General features: G+C 45.1%; 1 protein-coding gene across 1 annotated transcript in view; it reads left to right on the forward strand.

Annotated features, from left to right (window-relative positions):
* The window catches only part of SRCAP (Snf2 related CREBBP activator protein), a 35,831-nt gene that overhangs the window by 3,655 nt on the left and 11,292 nt on the right, over positions 1 to 20,884 (forward strand). The window contains exons 3-22 of the mRNA XM_081088998.1: positions 416 to 601; positions 847 to 987; positions 3,293 to 3,515; positions 3,631 to 3,905; positions 4,533 to 4,623; positions 4,756 to 4,845; positions 6,067 to 6,255; positions 6,346 to 6,686; positions 6,788 to 6,965; positions 7,676 to 7,812; positions 8,036 to 8,205; positions 8,321 to 8,513; positions 9,699 to 9,835; positions 9,932 to 10,118; positions 13,276 to 13,445; positions 13,790 to 14,055; positions 14,270 to 14,557; positions 15,121 to 15,285; positions 16,194 to 16,460; positions 17,036 to 18,510. Coding sequence (XP_080945124.1) covers positions 416 to 601; positions 847 to 987; positions 3,293 to 3,515; positions 3,631 to 3,905; positions 4,533 to 4,623; positions 4,756 to 4,845; positions 6,067 to 6,255; positions 6,346 to 6,686; positions 6,788 to 6,965; positions 7,676 to 7,812; positions 8,036 to 8,205; positions 8,321 to 8,513; positions 9,699 to 9,835; positions 9,932 to 10,118; positions 13,276 to 13,445; positions 13,790 to 14,055; positions 14,270 to 14,557; positions 15,121 to 15,285; positions 16,194 to 16,460; positions 17,036 to 18,510 — 5,169 coding nt within the window. The remainder of the gene's footprint in view (positions 1 to 415; positions 602 to 846; positions 988 to 3,292; positions 3,516 to 3,630; positions 3,906 to 4,532; positions 4,624 to 4,755; positions 4,846 to 6,066; positions 6,256 to 6,345; positions 6,687 to 6,787; positions 6,966 to 7,675; positions 7,813 to 8,035; positions 8,206 to 8,320; positions 8,514 to 9,698; positions 9,836 to 9,931; positions 10,119 to 13,275; positions 13,446 to 13,789; positions 14,056 to 14,269; positions 14,558 to 15,120; positions 15,286 to 16,193; positions 16,461 to 17,035; positions 18,511 to 20,884) is intronic.

Genomic DNA, 20,884 nt, shown 5'->3' on the forward strand with positions numbered 1-20,884 from the left:
GAACCCTTATATCTAGAGTCAGTAAAGAAACTTGTGCTCCCTTCTTCTTTGGGAAGTACCCTTGGGATATGTTTTCCGAAGTCTTGCCTATATATTTGTGGGGAGTGGAGATTGTGTGAAATAATGGAAAGAGCATTAAATTTGGTGTTTGGAGTCATTAGACATATTTTTAATCCTCAGCTTGTTAATACTTCCTAGCTATGTGATCTCAGTTAAATCACATAATCTGCTTGATGGTTACTTTAATCATTTGAAGATGATATAATACCTACTTGTAGGATTGATATGTGGACTTAAGACAGCGTGAAACATTCAGTCCAGCCAGTTTCTATACGTAGTCAGTGCTCAGGAGTTCAGCATGGTCGTGAGGTGAAGTATATGTCCAGTAACGATTGGCCTCGCTCTCCCTCAATAGGAGGCTGAGATTGAGACTCGGATTGCTGAGCTTCGGAAGGAGGGTTTCTGGTCACTGAAGAGGCTGCCTAAAGTACCTGAGCCCCCTCGCCCCAAAGGCCACTGGGACTATCTGTGTGAGGAGATGCAGTGGCTATCTGCTGACTTTGCTCAGGAGCGACGTTGGAAACGGGGTGTGGCCCGTAAGGTATGTCTTCCAACTGCGTCTACTTTCCATTTCTTTTTCAGGTTTGTTTTTTTGTTTTTTTGATGGGTGGGTTGATTGGAGGGAAACTAAACAGAACAGTGTAGGATGCTTATTAATGCCAAGTCTCAGGAGGCAAACTGACTTCCCAGGTTTCTTGGCCTTGATTATTTTCTTCGAGTTTGACTTGGGGAGAGGGCAGGAGTCTGGCCATGGAGCGTTTCTATGCTGGGTCCTCATTTCCACAGGTAGTGCGAATGGTGATCCGGCACCATGAGGAACAACGGCAGAAAGAGGAACGGGCCCGGAGGGAGGAGCAGGCTAAGCTGCGCCGAATCGCCTCCGCCATGGCCAAGGATGTCAGGCAGTTCTGGAGCAATGTGGAGAAGGTAGGCAGCAGGGATTGGGAAAGGTAGATGCCTTGGGTTTGATTGGTGGGTAGTGTGGTAGCAGGAATGATCAAAACTGTGAGAGAGTGAAATTATGATTTCAAGCAATTTTAATGACATTTCTGTTGTACATTGGACCTTTCTTGCATTAAGTGTTATTAAGAAGAAAGAAATACAGTGGAAAATAGGCCCTGCCTTTGGAGATAGTTTTAAATTTTTATTTTCTAATTACAGCTGACATTTAATATACTGGTTTCAGGTATGCAATATAGTGGTCAGACATCTATATAACTTACGAAGTGATCCCCTGATAAGTCCAGCACACCCTTGACACCATACATAGTTATTACAATATTATTGGCCATATTCCTTGTGCTATACTTTACATCCCCATGACTATTTCTAACTGCCATTTTGTACTTCTTAATCCCTTCACCTTTATCACCCAGCCCCCCAGTCTCCTTCATTTCTGGCAACTATCAGTTTGTTCTCTGTATCTATGAGTTTTGTTTCTGTTTTGTTTGTTCACTTATTTTGTTTTTTAGATACATATAAGTGGAAATCATATGATACTCGTATTTTTCAGTCTCTATTTCCATCCATGTTGTCACAAATGGCAAGATTGCATTCTCTTTTTTTGGCAGAGTAGTATGCCATTGTATATATGTACCACATCTCTCTCTCTCTCTTTTTTTTTTTTTTTTTTTTTTTAAGGGAGGAAGGGAGAGAGAGAAATACTGATTTGTTCTTCTTTGTACTTATGCATTCATTGGTTGATTCTTGTATGTGCCCTGACCTGGGCTTGAACCTGCAACCTTAGCATATTGGGACAATGCTCTCTACCTGGCCAGGGCTATACCACATCTTTTTTTTTTCTTTTTTTAATGTTTTTATTGATTTGCGAGAGAGAGAGAGAGAGAGAGAGAGAGAGAGAGAGAGAGATATCAAGATCAATGAGGGAGAAACATTGGTCAGCTGCCTTGTGCATGCCCCAAACCGGAGATCGAGCCTGCAACCCAGGCATGTGTTCTGATCAGGAATCAAACTGGTGATCTCTTGGTGTATGATTCAGTGCTCACCCACTGAGGCACGCCTATCAGCGTGTACCACATATTCTTTATTCGCTGTCTCTCCATGGACATTTAAGTTGCTTCCTACCTTGGCTATTGTAAAGAATGCTACAGTGAATATGGGGGTGCATATTTCTTTTTGAATTAGTATTTTGGAATTACTAATATTCTTCAGAAATATACCCAAAAGTGTGACTGCTGGGTCATGTGGTAGTTTTATTTTTAATTTTTGAGGTTCTTAGTTTTTATTATTTTGAGGAATCTCTTTGCTGTTTTCCATAATGGCTGTACCAATATGCAGTCCCACTGACGGCACACGAGTGTTCCCTTTTCTCTGCATCCTCACCAACATTTGTTGTTTGCTGATTTATTGATGACAGCCATTCTGACAGGAGTGAGGTGATATCTTATTGTGGTTTTAATTTGCACTTCTCTGATGATTACTAGCCATCTATATGTCCTCTCTGCCCTATTTTTAATTGGATTAGGGATTATTAATAGGACTTATTGAGTCCTCTAGGCCATCTGTCTTTTGCAAGGCACTCAGCATACTTTTTCTAAAACTTATTTGTGCCAGTTACCTGCTTAAATACCATCAAAGTTCTCATTACTAAATTGTTCATATATATTTACGTCATTGTTTCTCAAGCACTACATGGCTTTTGTTTATATTTTCAGTCTTTTGTTTTCTGCCAGCTCCTTTTCTCTTTTCCATTGCAAACTGTTCCTTCTTTTGCACATTCCTGGCCATTAATATGCTCTTTCTGCTCCTGGAAATGCCTTTTTCCTCATTCCACTTAGTGAAGAGCTACTTAGACTTTAAGGTTTAGCTCCAGCCCTGGCCAGTGTGGCTCAGTTGGTTGGAGCATCGTCCCGTACACCAAAAGGTGACAGGTTCGATCCCCAGTCAGAGCTCGTGTAGAGGCAGCTGGTAGATGTTTCTCTCTCATATCAGTGTTTCTCTTCCCCTCTCTCCCAATTCAATTAAAAAAAAAAAAAGATTCAGCTCCAGATACATTTGCAAACCTTTCTCTGTTGCCTGAAGCTAAGCTGGCTCTTCTCTCCCCTGTGCTCCCTTTTTGTTTTCCTCAGAAGCACCATTAAGTACATTTAGTTCATCCTCCTAAAAAGCCATCCAAGGCCTAGCATAGGTGGAGACTTCCCTAAATGTTGTGTAACAGAGTACATGAATAAAAGATTATCTTGGTGAACCATCCATGTCATGCTTGTGGCAGGTGGTGCAATTCAAGCAACAGTCCCGGCTGGAGGAAAAGCGCAAAAAGGCTCTGGACCTGCACCTGGACTTCATTGTGGGGCAAACGGAAAAGTACTCCGACCTTCTATCTCAGAGCCTCAACCAGCCAGTAGCCTCCAGCAAAGCTGGCTCCTCCCCTTGTCTTGGCTCTTCCTCAGCTGCCTCTAGTCCTCCACCCCCAGTTTCCCAGCTGGATGATGAAGGTGTGTGTCCTCTTTGGCTCTGTTACTCCTCCTCATGTACCCTTTCAAGAGCTGAAAACCCACCCTGTGGCTTGCAGGGCCCCGTGGACTTTGTGACCTTGTTCTCCTGCTATAGATGGGGACTTCCAACCCCAAGAGGAGGAAGAGGATGATGAGGAGACGATTGAGGTTGAAGAACAGCAGGAAGGCAATGATGCAGAGACGCAGAGGCGTGAGATTGAGCTGCTTAAACGTGAGGGAGAACTGCCACTGGAAGAGCTGCTCCGTTCCCTTCCCCCTCAGCTGCTAGGAGGGCCTTGCAGCCCCTCAAGAACCCCATCATCTCATGATAGTGACACCAGAGATGAACCTGAAGATGGTGGTGAAGAAGAGTCCTCTCAAGTGTTGAAGGTGTGGGCAGAAGGGATAGGGGGAGGGCTCAGAGTGGGGCAGGGATGGGATTCTGGTCTATAAGGTTAGATACGGTTTTCAGGAGTTCTCGCTGTTTAAAGGTAATTTTCGGGCTCTCATTTGGGGGTAACTAAGGAAGAATCAGGGTTGGGGCAAGTTACAGTCTGAGATGGGCAGAGTTTCTAATGCCATAATGGAAGTCTACTGTACTCTACTCTTTAAATTACTGTGTGACGTTAAAAAGTACTTACGCTGGCCCTTGCCACGTCTATGAAATGGACCTAATACTCCCTTACTGGTTTGTAGATTTGGAGCTGGGATGGTAACCTTAAAGTCTCTTTTGGACCTAATTTCTCTGTTTCTTCATATGTCTACATGCATGGGAATGGGGTTGGGGGCCTATATTTGTTATCTAGCACTTTCACAGGTCCTCCCCCAGGCAGTGGGGCCAGGATTTGGTAGCTGGTGCTGAAAGAAAACCCTTGATTGCATCCTTGCCCTGGGATTGTGCCAGTGGCAGCTGTCACTCAATGGCACAGAGAAACTGTTCTGTAGCATTGTATTCTCATTGTGCCTTTCTCCTGTTTTAACCTTAGGCCCTCTTCCTTTTCATCCTTTGACACACAGGTAAACCCCCCACCCTCTGTTACACAGCGTAACAAACAGCCTTGGCATCCAGATGAGGACGATGAAGAGTTCACTGCCAATGAGGATGAAGGTTAGACCTATTCTCTTTATCCTGTTCCCCTTAACCCTTGAATAGTTTGGACCTAATGTCAGGCTTTCTTACCTCTTCCACTTAGACTGTGTGTCTCTTCCCTATTGATAATGGCTTTATTCTCTTTCCTAGCGGAGGATGAAGAAGATACCATAGCAGCTGAGGAGCAGTTGGAAGGGGAGGTAGATCATGCCATGGAGCTGAGCGAGTTGGCTCGAGAAGGTGACATTCACTAGACATTTTAATGAACATCTACTTTGGTGTCTCCCCTGCAGAGTGACAGGGATAAGGAGGTGAACAAGACACATTTTATCCTCCTAGGGCAGTGATGGCGAACCTTTTGAGCTCGGTGTGTCAGCATTTTGAAAAACCCTAACTTAACTCTGGTGCCGTGTCATATATAGAAAATTTTTGATATTTGCAACCATAGTAAAACAAAGATTTATATTTTTGATATTTTATATATTTAAATGCCATTTAACAAAGAAAAATCAACCAAAAAAATGATTTCGCGTGTCACCTCTGACACGCGTGTCATAGGTTCGCCATCACTGTCCTAGAGGAACTCCTAGGTCTGATGACAAAGATAGATTTATAAGTGAATACTTAAAAATAGAATATGATGACTAATTATGATGGCATTTTGAACAAAGTAATGTGAGAGCTCATGGAGAGAAGAGCTGTTGTGAAAGGATTTGGGTTATGTTTTACCTAAACCTCAAAGCAGGGGTGGGGCACCTTTGTTCTGCCAAGGGCCGTTTGGATATTTATAACATCATTCATGGGCCATACAAAATTATTAACTTAGAAATTAGCCTGCTATATTTGGTCAAACATTTAACCCCTTGAGTGCTGGGGAGCGCAATCGCACTCCTCCTGTCTTTCGCCAAAAGTGCCAGGAGCGCTATCAAAGCTTCGAAATGGCATCCAGTTCTAAGTCTGCTTTTATTAGTGATGATGATATTGCTAAATATGTCAATGTAGTAAAGGTTTCCTTAAGTTTTTGAATATATAACTTCATTTACTTGAGGTTCATAATTTTTTTCCTAAACTGCTGTAAAATCAGCAAAAATGCCTTGGCAATTTCAGCATAGTTCCTAGGATATTGGTTGGCACTCAAAGGGTTAATTAACTCACCCCCTAATGCCTTGGCAGGGCCAGACCAAATCATTTTGCAGTCCGAAAGTTCCCACCCCTGCCTTAAAGGGAGGTTCATCACATTGATATTATCCTTCCCAATGGAAGGCAGCACCATCCATGGCTCTAGCCCATGTTGTAAGACTTGGCTTTAGTAGCTGGTTCTGAAAGTAAACTTTTCGTTGCCTTTCCTCGGGCCTGGGCCTAGCAGTATCTACAGAGACCTAGGTAAAGCAAATGGCACCCTCAGACCTCTTCTTCCTTCCCCTCGATGCATCCAAAAACTTACTCTCTCTTTTTCTTCAGGTGAGCTATCTGTGGAGGAGCTGTTGCAGCGGTATGCAGGAGCCTATGCCTCGGATGCGTCTGCCCCAGGTTCTGGGAGTAGTGAAGAGGAAGAGGAAGATGAGGTTGATGCTAACAGCTCTGACTGTGAACCAGAGGGGGCCACAGAAGCTGAAGAGGCTCCTCAGGAGGATAGTAGCAGTCAGTCAGGTAAATGTGTGGTGATGAGGCAGGCGCTGGGGAGGGTAGGCACTGGAGGAGCAGGTATGGTTAACACTAAGCCTTGGTCTTGTGCTTTAGACTCTTCGGAGGAGCAGAGTGAGGACGAGGAAGATGAGCATTCCGAGGAGGAAGAAACAAGCGGGAGTTCAGAATCAGAGGAATCTGAGTCTGACGAGTCTGAGGAGTCCCAGTCACAGAGCCAAGCAGATGAGGAAGAGGAGGAGGAGGAGGAGGAGGAGGAGGACTTTGGGGTGGAGTACTTGCTTGCCCGGGATGAAGAGCAGAGTGAGGCAGATGGGGGCAGTGGACCTCCCACCCCAGGGCCCACCACCACTCTAGGCCCTAAGAAAGAAATTACTGACATTGCTGCAACAGCTGAAAGTCTCCAACCCAAGGGTTACACCTTGGCTACTACCCAGGTGGTATCCCTAGGCCCCCAGCTTCTGCTTTCTCATATCTTGACTTCTCTGTTTCTCAGTGACATGCCTCAGTTCACCTTGACACCTCTCTTCCCTACCAGGTGAAGACACCTATTCCCTTGCTCCTGCGGGGCCAGCTCCGGGAGTACCAACATATTGGGTTGGACTGGCTGGTTACCATGTATGAGAAGAAGCTTAATGGCATTCTTGCTGATGAAATGGGGCTGGGCAAGACGATCCAGACTATCTCCCTGCTTGCCCACTTGGCTTGTGAGAAAGGTAACTAGACAGGGCCCCTTCCTCTTGGGTCTCCTTGGGGGTGACTCCAGCTACAGGATAGTGAAATACTCTTTTGCTGGAATCTTAATAGCCTCATTGACTGGTCAGTAACTGTATAGCAAGGCCAGCATAAGTGCTGGGATTCTTAGGAAGGGCCATTAGGACAGACTGGTCAGGGTTAGGCGTGAGGAGCAAGAACCTTAAATTGTATATCTCCTTGCCTTCTCTCGTTCTTATTTTTAAAAATTCATCTGTTTAAAATCTTTCTGCATTTTATTTATTTATTTAAATATGTATTTTTATTGACTTCAGAGCGGAAGGTAGAGGGAGAGAGATAAAAACGTCAATGATGAGAATCATTGATTGGCTGCCTGGGGATTTAGCCTGCAACTCGGGCATGTGCCCCGACTGGAAATCGAACCATGACTTCTTGGTTCATAGTCAGCACTCAATCACTGAGCCATGCTGGGCAGGCTGAATTTTTTTTTTTTTTAATCATGTATTGACATGTTACTTTCAGGTGTATAACATTATTTAGTACTTGTATACATTGTGAAATGATCACAATAAACATGTCATCATACATATTACAAACAATTATTTTTCTATGATGAGAACTTTTAGGATCTGTCTTAGCAACTTTCAAATAATACAGCATAGTACTGACTATAGTTACCATGTTACACATCTCTCATTCTTTTGCTAAACAGGTAACTGGGGTCCTCATTTGATCATTGTCCCCACCAGTGTGATGTTGAACTGGGAGATGGAACTGAAGCGTTGGTGCCCCAGCTTTAAAATTCTCACTTACTATGGAGCCCAGAAAGAGAGGAAGCTCAAGCGGCAGGTTTGCTCCTCCATGTGACCACCTCTCTCCCCCCAGTTGATGCCTCATTTTTTTTTTAGGCCCTTTTTCTTCAGATGAATTTCTTTCCCTCCCCTTTCTATTGCTTCATTCTGCTTCTGTTTCCTCCCAACCTGATTTCTGTCTTCTGAGGACCTTAGCATGTCTTCTCTTTACCTTTTTTTTTTTTTCCCCTCACTATCTCTACTTTCTCTTGATACCTCAGGGCTGGACCAAGCCCAATGCCTTCCATGTGTGTATCACGTCTTACAAGCTGGTGCTGCAGGATCACCAGGCCTTTCGCCGCAAAAACTGGCGCTATCTCATTCTGGATGAGGCTCAGAACATCAAAAACTTCAAGTCACAGCGTTGGCAGTCACTGCTCAACTTCAACAGGTGGAAATGGAGTTGTAGATTCCTGGGAGGGTTGATTGGGTCTGAAGGGTGGGATGCTTGGAAGGTTGAGAATTTGCTGACTATCCTCCCTTTAATTCCCTCTGTCTCTTTGCAGCCAGAGACGCCTGCTCCTGACAGGAACTCCCTTGCAGAATAGCCTCATGGAGCTGTGGTCCTTGATGCACTTTTTGATGCCCCATGTCTTCCAGTCTCACCGCGAGTTCAAAGAGTGGTTCTCTAACCCCCTAACTGGCATGATTGAGGGCAGCCAAGAGTACAATGAAGGTCTAGTCAAACGCCTCCACAAGGTAGGGCCTGCAACAGTTTGTCAGGGGTCTTGGGACTGGTGAGCAACTAAGGGCAGAAAACCTTTAGGGAGAGGGAAGTCAGACAGATAGGCTGAATTCACCCATTTGTCAAGCTTCAGTGTTTTCTTTAATGGGAGACATGTCTGTGCATATTCTCTGAGTAGAATAATATTGCTCATCAGTCCCTGCTTAGATTTCTCTTTACCTGGCTTTCCTCAACTTTGTATTTTTATTGCGTTTCTTTTCTCTCCCCCTCTTTCTCTTCCTCCCTCTCTCCCTCCCTTTTCCTCTCTCCCTGTCTCCCTCCCTTCCTCCCTCTCCTCTCCTCCCCTCTCCTTCTCTTTCCCCTCTCACTCCCTCCCTCCTCCCTTTCTTATGTTTTTTTGTCTTCTCTTTGTCATTTTTAAATAACATCTCTCAGCATTCTGATCTTTACTTTTTTTGTCTCCCAATTTATGTATCTCACTCATAAGGCTTTAAAGACTCCAATTTGTGTTTTTAATTCCTCAACTCTGTAGACCACTTGGCCTGTATTTGAATTTGACTTTATGTCTTTAATTGAAAGTTGCTGTTGAACTCAACTCTGTTTTAGCCCAAACATCTCATGTTTTATAGCCTATTTCTATTCCATTTTGGTCCATCACACCATCATTTTGGTAAATCATAGAAACCAGTAAGTCTTCCTTAACTATACCTCTTCATCTCCATTCACTTCTTCCATGTTAACTTAATGACTGTGTCTTGTCAGATTTTGCCTCCTGAAATCTCACATTTGCCTTTTGTTTTCTATGCTGCTGTCACTGCCCCAATTTTTGTTCTCAGCTTCTCTCCTGGAGAAGCTTTCATAATCTTGTGTATTTACGTTTACTGTAATTTGAGTCATCCCTGCTGTGTAGGGAGTTGCTCTGCCCTCAGTGCTCTTCTTTGTCACTTCTTATGCTGTGGTATTATAATAATAATGTCTGTCCTTCAGCAGATGGTAGATTCCTTGAGAGAAAGGAGGGCTTGCATCTGACTCATCTTTGTGTGATTAGTTCTGGGCATGCTACAAAGCTCCATGAGTATTTACTTATGGAACTAAGGCAGTGCCCAGCTGATCATCAAGCCAAGACCCAGCTAGAAGAGCTAGACTAGGGCTCAGTCTCCTGCTGTTCTCCTGTCAGCCTCTTGATTATTTACTTTTAGGTTTTGCGGCCTTTTTTGTTGCGCCGAGTTAAGGTGGATGTTGAGAAGCAGATGCCTAAAAAGTATGAGCATGTTATCCGCTGCCGGCTCTCCAAGCGCCAACGCTATCTCTATGATGACTTCATGGCACAAACTACGTAAGGGAGAACTGAGGGTGGGTCCTGGGACTCTAGATTATAGCAAAGGTCAGAGGTGAGAGTTAGGATGCCCTATTTATTTTTCTTCTCTCCCAGAACTAAAGAGACACTAGCCACGGGCCATTTCATGAGCGTCATCAACATTTTGATGCAGCTGCGAAAAGTCTGTAATCATCCAAACCTGTTTGACCCTAGACCTGTTACCTCCCCCTTCATCACCCCAGGCATCTGCTTCAGCACCGCCTCTCTGGTCCTACGGGCCACTGATATCCATCCCCTCCAGGTAAGTAGTTGCCCCCAAGGTTATTGGCCCTATCCCAAACCTTAATTTATTTTCTTTAGGCTAAAGTCTGACCTTTTGCATCCTTCCTTCTCCTATCATCTTAAAACTGTTCCCCTGCTTTTATTATTTTTTTAGCTGTGTCACTTTAGGCAAGCTAATTATTAACCTCTAACCCTAAGTTTGCTTGCCCTTCAAAAATCGGGATTATATAGCCTATTTTGCAGTAGGTTTGTGAGAATTTTGTTAATCTTTTTGAAAGGGGTTGGCATGTTAACATTTAATTATTTTGTTTTTCTATTTCCTCTTTTTGGCTACTTCGTACCGGCTCCCTCCAATTTTTTTTTTTTTAATATATATATTTTTTATTTCAGAGAAGAAGGGAGAAGGGGGTGAGAGATAGAAACATCAGTGATGAGAGAGAATCATCTATCGGTTGCCTCCTGCACACCCGCTACTGGGCTCAACCCTGGAATCCTGGAATCAAACTTTGACCTCCTGGTTCATAGGTTGATGTTCAACCATTGAGCCACACCGGCCAAGCCCATTTTTGTTTTTGTGGTAAAACACATAGCAAATTTTACTACTTGAGCCATTTTAAGCATATGATTCAGTGGCATTAAGTACAGTTAATTTGTACAACGCTTACCCACCATCCATCTTCAGAACTTTTCTCATCTTTCCAAATTGAAACTGTACATATTAAATATTAACTCTTCATTTTCCCCCTTTCCCTAGCTCTTGTTAGCCACCATTCTACTTGCAGTTTATAAATTTTAGTATTCTGGGTACTTCATATAAGTGGAATCATACAATATTTGTCCTTTTGTGAATGGCTGTTTCATTTAGCAGAATGTTTTTAAGGTTCATACATGTATACCACATTTTGATTATCCATCATTGGACACTTGGATTGCTTCCACCTTTTGGCTATTTTGAATAATGCTGCTATGAACATAGCTGTACAAATATCTGTCTAAGTCTCTACTTTCAATTCTCCCATTTTTTTTTTTTTTTTTTTTTTTTAAATATATTTTATTGATTTTTTACAGAGAGGAAGGGAGAGAGATAGAGAGTTAGAAACATCGATGAGAGAGAAACATCGATCAGCTGCCTCTTGCACATCTCCTACTGGGGATGTGCCCGCAACCCAGGTACATGCCCTTGACCGGAATCGAACCCGGGACCTTTCAGTCTGCAGGCCGACGCTCTATCCACTGAGCCAAACCGGTTTTGGCAATTCTCCCATTTTTAAAAATTAAATTTATTGGGGTGACATTGGTTAATAACATTATACAGGTTTTAAGTATATAATTCCAAAATACATCATCTGTATAGTATTGCTTTGTGTGTTCACCACCCAAAGTCAAGTCTTGTTCTGCCACCATATATCTGACCCCCTTTACCCTTTTCTACTTCCTTCCTAACCCTTGCCCTCTGGTAACCAACATACTGTTGTATGTGTCTATGGGTTTTTATTTGTCTTGTTTGTTCATTTGTTGCTTTCAGTTTTATATCCCACATATGAATGAAGTCATAGTTCTTGACTTTCAATCCTTTCTTGGGTATACAGTCATGCTCTGCTTAATGAGGGGGATATGTTAAGAGAAATGTGTCTTTAGGTGATTTCATCATTGTGGTAACATCATAGAGTGCACTTTCACAAACTCATTGGTGTTAATCTACTACATACCGAGGCTACATGGTGTAGCGTATTGCTCCTAGGTTATATGCCTGAACAGCGTATCAGACTGAAGACTGTAGGCAGTAGTAACACAATGGCAAGTATTTGTGTATCTAAACATAGAAAGGGGACAGTAAAAATATGGTATAAAAGTTAAAAATGATACACCTGTATAGGACACTTCCCATGAATGGAGGTTGTAGGATTGGAAATGGTTCTGAGTAAGTTGATGAGTGAATGGTGAGTTAATTGTGAAGGTGTAGGACATTACTGTACACTTAGGCTACATTAAATTTATAAAACAACACAAGATTAAGTGAAGCACAAGAGAAACTGATACAATCAAGAGACGTAAACACAAGATGTATGGGGCTGCTGCTGGCCTAACAGCATACTGTTATATAGCAGACTTAAAAAAAAAAAAGAAAAAGTACATTCTAAAATAATGGTAAAAACATAGTGTGGTAATTACATAAGCTTATAATATAGTCATTTATTATAATTGTTAAATATGCACTATACAGCTCTGGCTGGTATGGCTCGGTTGAGTGTCATCCCATGTATTGAGAGGTCACTGGTTCAATTCCCGATCAGGGCACATTCCCGGGTTTAAGGCTCAATCCCCAGTGGGGGCATGCAGGAGGCAGCCAGTCTCTTTCTCTCTCATTGATATTTCTCTCTCTCTCTCTCTGTCTTCCTCCCTAAAAAAATCAATAAAAATGTATTTTAAAAACATGCACTATACATAATTATATGTACAATGCTTTTATATGACTGGGAGCACAGTAGGTATGTTTACACCAGTATTACCATAAACACATACTGAATTCCACTACAATATTAGGATGCCTAGACGTCACTGGACAATAGGGATTTTTCAGCTCCATTATAATCTTACAGGACCACCCTTGTATATGCAGTCCTACATTGACTGACATGTGATACATGACCGTATATCCAGAAATGGAATTGCTGGATTATATAGAAATTTGTAATTCTATTTTTAATTTTTTGAGGAATCACCATACTGTTTTCCATAGTGACTGCCAACCCTGTTATTCTTCTGTTTTTTAAAAGAATAATATCTAAATGGATATTAGGTAGTATCCTGTGATTTTGACTTGAATGTCCCTAATGATAGTGATGAACATCTTTTCTTGTGTTTATTTTGTATTTCCTTTGGAGAAATGTCTATTAAAGGCCTTTGCTAATTTTTAAAATGGGTTGTTTGTGTTTTTGTTGCTGAGTTATAGGAGTTCTTTATATGTTCTGGATATAACCCCTTATGAGACATGATTTACAAATATTTTGTCCCATTCTATGGGTTGCCTATTCATTCTATTGAAAGTGTCCTTTGATGGAGTTCAGTTTATCAATTCATTTTGGTTATTATCTGTGCTTTTGGTGTCGTATCTAAGAAATTATTGCCACATTGACCCCTTTGACACCATGCTTTTGTGTTCCTTCTTGTGCCAGCGGATAGACATGGGTCGTTTTGATCTTATTGGCCTGGAGGGCCGAATTTCTAGATATGAGGCCGACACATTTCTACCCCGGCACCGCCTGTCCCGCCGGGTACTGCTAGAGGTGGCTACTGCTCCTGACCCCCCACCCCGGCCCAAGCCTGTCAAGATGAAGGTCAACAGGTACCAGGGCTGAGGAATTAAGGGGATGGATTCCTAGAAAAACTGACTACAGCTGGCTGGGGGGGATTGGGATGGCAAGGAGAGGGTTGTAGAGTAGGCTAGAATGTTTATATGGGACAGATGCAAAATACTGTGGCCATGTTAGGGGAGACAATAACTAGAGGGTCCTGGGAGGGGCCCTTGTGTTTGTCATTGACTCCCACCCCCCCTTCCCTGCATGGTGCTTTTGGGTCTTTATCCTTTTCCCCCTTTGCTTTTACAGTCTTTGTCTTTTTGCCTTTTCTTGTTTCTTTTTTTCCTTACTCCTTATTCTCCTTCCTCACCCCCTTGTTTTTTTCTCATAGGATGTTGCAGCCAGTGCCCAAGCAAGAAGGCCGGACAGTGGTGGTAGTGAACAGCCCACGGACCCTCCTGGGTCCTGTCCCAGTCCGACCCCCTCCAGGCCCGGAGCTGTCAGCTCAGCCGACCCCTTGCCCAACCCCTCCAGTGCTGCCAGCCCCACTGATGGTGTCAGCCTCGCCTACTGGATCCCCACTTATTCCGGCCTCCCGGCCTCCAGGCCCTGTTCTGTTGCCCCCGTTGCAGCCAAACAGTGGGCCTCTTCCCCCCGGTGAGTTACAAGGGAGCCAGAGTGTTGGGTTAGGGGCACTTCAGGTAGATTGGTCAGATTGATTAGCAGTAATAAAAATAGAGTGAGAAGTTGGGTTAGAGATGGGTGTGGTCTTTGTTGGGCTGGAAGGGAGTATGTATGTGTGGAGGCTGCTGGGCGCTGGCTAAGGCTCTGGTCAGGGTATATTTGACAGATGTTTCCTTTGTGTTTACAGTGTTACCTTCCCCCCTGGGGGTCCTGAGTGGGACCTCACGGCCTCCAACACCAACCCTGTCCCTAAAGCCAGCCCCACCTGCCCCTGTTCGCCTGAGTCCTGCCCCACCCCCAGGCTCCTCCAGCCTGTTGAAGCCCCTGACAGTGCCACCAGGCTATACCTTCCCTTCTGCCACTGCCACCACCACTTCTACCACCACAGCCACTGCTCCTACCACAGCAGTACCAGCTCCTACTCCTGCACCACAGCGCCTCATCCTGTCTCCTGATATGCAAGCTCGCCTGCCCTGTAAGTTCCCAGGGCTCTGAGGGTGAGGGACCTGAGAAGGGAGGAAGGCTTATATGCCCCAGAGCTGGAGAAGAAAAACTCAGGAGTATGAGCGAGTATCAAATTCTAGGTAGCTAACATATATAGGGCATTTTGCCAGACGTTGGTAACTTACAATCAAGAGCCCTCAGGGAGTTCATGATTTAGTTGGGGAGGTGACATGTAAGCCTTGTGGTAGAAAATCATGAGGTAAAAGGGCAGCATAGAGGAGGGGGGTGGTGAGTGATAAATTAGCTCAGTATGGTGGCAGGCCTTTGCAGCGGTCGCCAGCCAGTGGTCCGTGAGGTCCAAAAGGTTGGCGACCGCTGCTTTAGAGGATATAAAGGAAATTGTTAAGCAAATGAGTGGAATAGGAAGGAGTAGCATGTCAAAAGTTCAGACTGTAGTTGAAGGCTGAGCTTGTTGAAACATGAGAAATTGAGGGGAAGAGTTAGAGGAACTGAGACTTGTACCTCATGAGGGTCTGCAAAATGGCATTGAGCAGAGTGATCCCTGTGTTCATTAAGCCCCTTCTTTGTTTATAGCAGGTGAAGTGGTCAGCATCGGCCAATTGGCCTCACTGGCACAACGTCCAGTGGCTAGTGCAGGGGGAAGCAAACCTCTCACCTTCCAAATCCAGGGCAACAAGCTGACTTTGACTGGTGCCCAGGTGCGCCAGCTTGCCGTGGGGCAACCCCGCCCGCTGCAAAGTAGGTAAAACCCACCCCCTGTCCTGCCTTTTTCCTCTTCTTCCTTATCCTCTTGTTTTTTTATGGCTCTTTAAAAATGTCAGCCTGTGTGTTTCTTTCCCTAGTATTTGGTGGGTGGGACCAAAGAGAATGATTAGAGGAAATTTTTTATAAAGATAAGGATGAGGTCATTTTATTTATTTATTTAAATATATTTGTATTGATTTCAGAGGGGAAGGGAGAGGGGGAGAGAGATAGAAACATCAATAATGAGAGAGACTCATTGATCAGCTGCCTCCTGCGCACCCCACACTGGGGATTGGAGTCCACAATCCGGGCATGTGCCCTGACTGGGAATCGAACTGTGACCTGGTTCATAGGTCAGTGCTCAACCACTGAGCCATGCTGGCTGGGCTGGATGAGGTCATTTTAGAGATGTTATTTTCTCTCTGTTCTTTCTCCTCTAGCCCTTGCCTCTTTGCCTCCCTCCGGCTGATAGCTACTTCTCTTTCTCTCTTCCCTTAACCCAGGGAATGTGGTGCACCTGGTGTCCGCAGGGGGGCAGCACCACCTCATCAGTCAGCCTGCCCATGTGGCCCTCATCCAGGCCGTGGCCCCGACCCCTGGCCCCACCCCTGTCTCTGTGCTGCCTTCTTCGACCCCCAGCACCACCCCTGCCCCCACTGGCCTCAGCCTTCCGCTTGCTGCTAACCAGGGTGAGGCTCCTGGCCTTCCTACTTAGCTCTTGCAGGCCTTGGTCCTTCCAGGCATGTCCTGGGCTACTGTCTGTCCAGCCTTCCCTCAGTATTGTTTTCCCTTGCTGGGTCTCCAATATCTGTCTGCTTCCCTCTCCTGCCCCTGGACTTCTTCCATCTTTTGGGTCTCTTGTTTCTTTTCTACCTTTCCCTCAATGTAGCTTCCTCTTGCAGTGCCACCAACCATGGTGAATAATACAGGCGTGGTGAAGATTGTAGTGAGACAGGCCCCTCGGGATGGACTGACTCCTGTTCCTCCGTTGGCCCCAGCACCCCGACCTCCGAGCTCTGGGATTCCAGCTGTGTTGACTCCACGGCCCACATTAACCCCTGGCCGGCTACCCACACCTACTCTGGGTGTTGCCCGGGCTCCCATACCCACATCCACTCTGGTGAGGCCCCTTCTCAAGCTGGTCCAGAGTCCTTCGCCCGAAGTCAGTGGTGAGTCAACATGGCTAAGGCCAGAAATGTTTGCCAGAATTGGCCCCAAGGGTTTCTTTCTTTTTTTCTTTCTTTTTTTAAAAATACATTTTTATTTATTTCAGAGAGGAAGGAGAGAGAGAAACGTTAATGATGAGAGAATCATTGATCGGTTGCCTCCTGCACGCCCTCTACTGGGGATCGAGCCCACAACCCGGGCATGTGCCCTAATTGGGAATTGAACCGTGACCTCCTGGTTCGTAGGTCGACACTCAACCACTGAGACACCCCAGCCGGGTGCCTTAAGGGTTTCTGAGTCACAACAGATCCCTTCATTATCCAGCATACTGACTTGCTGTGCAGTGGACCCCAAAACTGGGCTGCCGAGCCCTTGCCTAATTCCAACATACATTTATTGGATTCTTGGAGGGAAAGGAAATGTTAAGTTGACAGATTCCTTGATTCTTTGATCTCATAGTGTGGGAGTGAAGGTTTTCTGGGAAACAGGTGAAACTTGCGAGTAAAGGAAGGGGTGGGACAGGATTAATAGGAGCAAGAAAAGAATTTTGGGCCTAACTCATCCTCTGTCTCCACAGCTTCAGCAACCGGAACTGCTCCCTTGACCATCTCTTCTTCCCTTCCTGTGCCATCCTCACTCCCTGGGCCAGCATCTTCTCCAATGCCAGTTCCCAACTCCTCTCCCCTTGCTAGTCCTGTGTCCTCTACAGTCTCCGTTCCAGTGTCATCTTCACTCCCTATCTCTGTCTCCACCACGCTTCCTGCCCCAGCCTCAGCTCCACTCACCATCCCAATCTCAGCTCCCTTACCTGTTTCGGCTTCAGGCCCAACTGTGTTGACCACTGTGACTCCAACAATGGCACCTGTTGTCTCAGCGGCTCCTGGACTTCCCTCTTTGGCACCAGCTGGGGCTTCCCCATCAGCATCAGCCTTGACTCTAGGTTTGGCCACAACGTCATCCCTGTCCCCATCTCAGGCACCTGGTCACCCTCTGTTGTTGGCTCCAGCCTCTTCACATGTTCCAGGGTTGAATTCAGCCGTGGCCCCAGCATGTTCACCTGTCCTGGTGCCAGCTTCTGCTCTGGCTAATTCTTTTCCGGCAGCACCAAATCCAGCTCCAGCTCAGGCTTCCCTTCTGGCTCCAACACCTTCTGCATCTCAGGCCCTAGCCACCTCTATGGCTCCCATGGCGGCTCCACAGACAGCAATCCTGGCTCCTCCAGCTCCTTCCCTGACTCCTCTTCCAGTCCTGGCTCCATCGCAGACTCCAGTTCCAGTTCTGGCTTCATCATCTACTCCAGGAACTCCTTTAGCCTCAGCTTCTTCACTGGTGCCAGTCCAAACTCCTGTGTTGGCTCCGACATCAACTCAAACTATGGTACCAGCCCCGATTCCGTCACCTCTCCCAAGCCCGGCTTCTACACAGACACTGGCCTTAGCCCCAGCTTTAGCAACCACTCTTGGCGGCCCGTCTCCATCTCAGACACTCTCTTTGGGAACAGGGAATCCCCAGAAGCCCTTTCCAGCTCAGACATTGTCATTGACTCCAGCAGCAGCCCTAGTACCAGCTCCAGCCCAGACACTGTCTTTGGCACCAGGACCACCACTGGGTCCAAGTCAGACGCTGTCCCTGGCTCCAGCACCCTCTCTGACTCCTGCTTCTTCGATGGGCCCAACCCCAGCTCACACTTTGACTTTGGCTCCGGTATCATCATCTGCTTCACTCCTGGCCCCAGCTTCAGTGCAAACACTGACCTTGAGCCCTGCCCCAGTTCCAGTGCCCACCTTGGGCCCAGCCACAGCCCAGACTCTGGCACTGGCCCCAGCCTCAACACAGGTCCCAGCTTCCCAGGCGTCCTCCCTTGTGGTTCCTGCACCTGGGGCCGCTTCCTTGCCCATCACCATGGTATCCCGGCTGCCTCTTTCCAAGGATGAGCCTGAGACACTGACATTGCGCTCTGGTCCCCCCAGCCCTCCCTCCACTGCTACCTCGTTCAGTGGTCCCAGGCCTCGACGCCAGCCCCCACCACCACCTCGTTCCCCTTTCTATCTGGTAAGTTTTACTGCCTCAGAGGAGAGGGAATGGGAAGTTGAGTTTCTTTGGAATGTTGATAGAATGGATGGAACAGAATAATGTCACTTTTATCTTGGTAAATTACAAAGTCTCGTTTTGTGGACCTGATATTTCAGTGCCATTGGACAAGTCCTTTTCCCTGAGCTTGTATTTTCTGTAAAATGGGAATAATCGTGTTCTACTTATAGGGGTAATGAGAACCTAATGTGCTTTTAAAACTATTATTCACTGATATGTTGAAGGCCTTATTGTTATCACTGGTCTCTTTCTTCTTGCTTACTCTTTTGAGTTAGTGTTGGCATTTAATTGCCTCATTTTACAAATGAAGAAACTAGCCTATTAAATGATGTTACGAATGTTACACAGCTTGTGAGAACAGAGATGTGCTGACTCCATTGCTTTCTCCTCTTCCCCACAAGAGTCAGTCCTCAGAGACATACTTTCTTCAGTTGCTGAAACCATTACCATCAGCAAGTATTTGAACTTCTAAGGGAGGGATGACACCATGGAATGCAGTTCCCCAAAGATCATCATTTGACTTTGATGGCCATTTCTTTTTTTTTTTTTTTAAATATATTGATTTTTTACAGAGAAGGGAGAGGGATAGAGAGTTAGAAACATCGATGAGAGAGATCGATCAGCTGCCTCCTGCACACCCCCCCGTGGGGATGTGCCCGCAACCAAGGTACATGCCCGTGACCGGAACCGAACCTGGGACCCTTCAACCCGCAGGCCGACGCTCTATCCACTGAGCCAAACCAGTTTGGCTGATGGCCATTTCTTAAAGTTTTTTACCTCCGTGGCAACTAAGTGGCAATGAAAAGAACTCTGGCCCTGGCCGGGTGGCTTAGTTAGTTGGAATGTCATTCCGTACACCAAAAGGTTACGGATTTGATTTCCAGTCAGGGCACATACCTAGGTTGCGGGTTCAATCCCTGTTCAAGGCGCATATGGGAGGCAACCAATCAATGTTTTTCTCTCACATCAATGTTTCTCTCTCTCTCTATCACCCTCCCTCTCCCTTTCTCTCTCTCTAAAACATCAATAAAAACATATCCTTGGTTGATGATTAAAAAAAAAATAGAACTGTTCCCTATCACTTCCTTAGCTTTCTGGTAGCCATTGTTTTTCTATCATTTAAATAGTTCCATATATGTTTGGTTAAATTAAACTTAGACCTCAGATTCAAGTAAATAACCCAGGAACAAATTTGAAGAAAGTTCTAGTGAATCCCCCAGGCCTTATCTTTTGTTCATTCTATTACAGAGCTGCTGCTTGTTCTTTGCCTCAGCCTCAGTATCCCACCCTCCATCAGTGCCACTAACTCCACCTTTTGTCTTTCTGGTACTGCCAAGTTGGTCTGGCTTGTTGGAAGTAAAAGAGAACCTAGATCCTGGCCCAAGTGTGACAGCCCATGGTCTATGCTAAATTTTGGTTGCTCTGCAAGTAGATAGCAGCTTTTGACACTATTTTTTCCTTAAAACAGTTTGAAATATGTCACATACCATACAGTTAATCCAGTTAAAGTGTACACATCCAGTGGCTTTAATTATATTCACAGAGTTGTACAGCCATTACCACGGTCTTACTTTGGAACATTTTTATGGCCTTAAAGAGAAACGTTACACCTTAGCCATCATCCCCAAAACTTCTCTATCTCTCCCAGCCTTTGGCAACTACTTATTTTCTGTCTTTATAGATTTGTCTATGGAGTCACATAATATATGGCCTTTTGTGATTGGCTTCTTTCACTTGGCTTAATGTTCCTGAGGTTCATTCATGTTATACCACACATCAGTACTTAATTTCTTTTTATTGTTAAATACTCCATTTTATGGAGATAGCACATTTTCTACATCAGTTGATAGGGACATTTGAATTATTTCACTTGTTGGCTGTTATGAATAACGCAGCTATGAAATAAGATCTTGTGTCTTTTCATGTTTTCCATTATATTGAATGTAAACCTAGGACTGGAATTGCTGGGCCTTATGGTAACTACGTTTAATTGTTTGAGGAGCTGCCGAACTGTTTTCCAGTGTAGCTGTACCATTTTGCATTCCCACCAGCAGCCTGTAAGGGTGGTTCCAGGATCTCCACAACTTTGCCAACACTTGTTATTTGTCTTTTTTATTACATTCTAGTGTGTGTGAAGTAGAACCTAATGGTTTTGATACGCATTTTTCTGATGGCTAATGATGTTGAGCATCTTTTAAGTGGTTGTTGACCATTTGTGTATATATATATATAAAAGCCAAGCAACCTGTGGCTATGATGCACACTGCAGTGACTAACCAGCCCGATTGAGGCCCCAGTCGCCTCCCCCCGCCCCCCCCCACCCCCCGCTAGCCCA

This window comes from Myotis nattereri (genome assembly GCF_964212035.1).
Source record: "Myotis nattereri genome assembly, chromosome: 4".
Classification (NCBI taxonomy): Eukaryota; Metazoa; Chordata; class Mammalia; order Chiroptera; family Vespertilionidae; genus Myotis; species Myotis nattereri.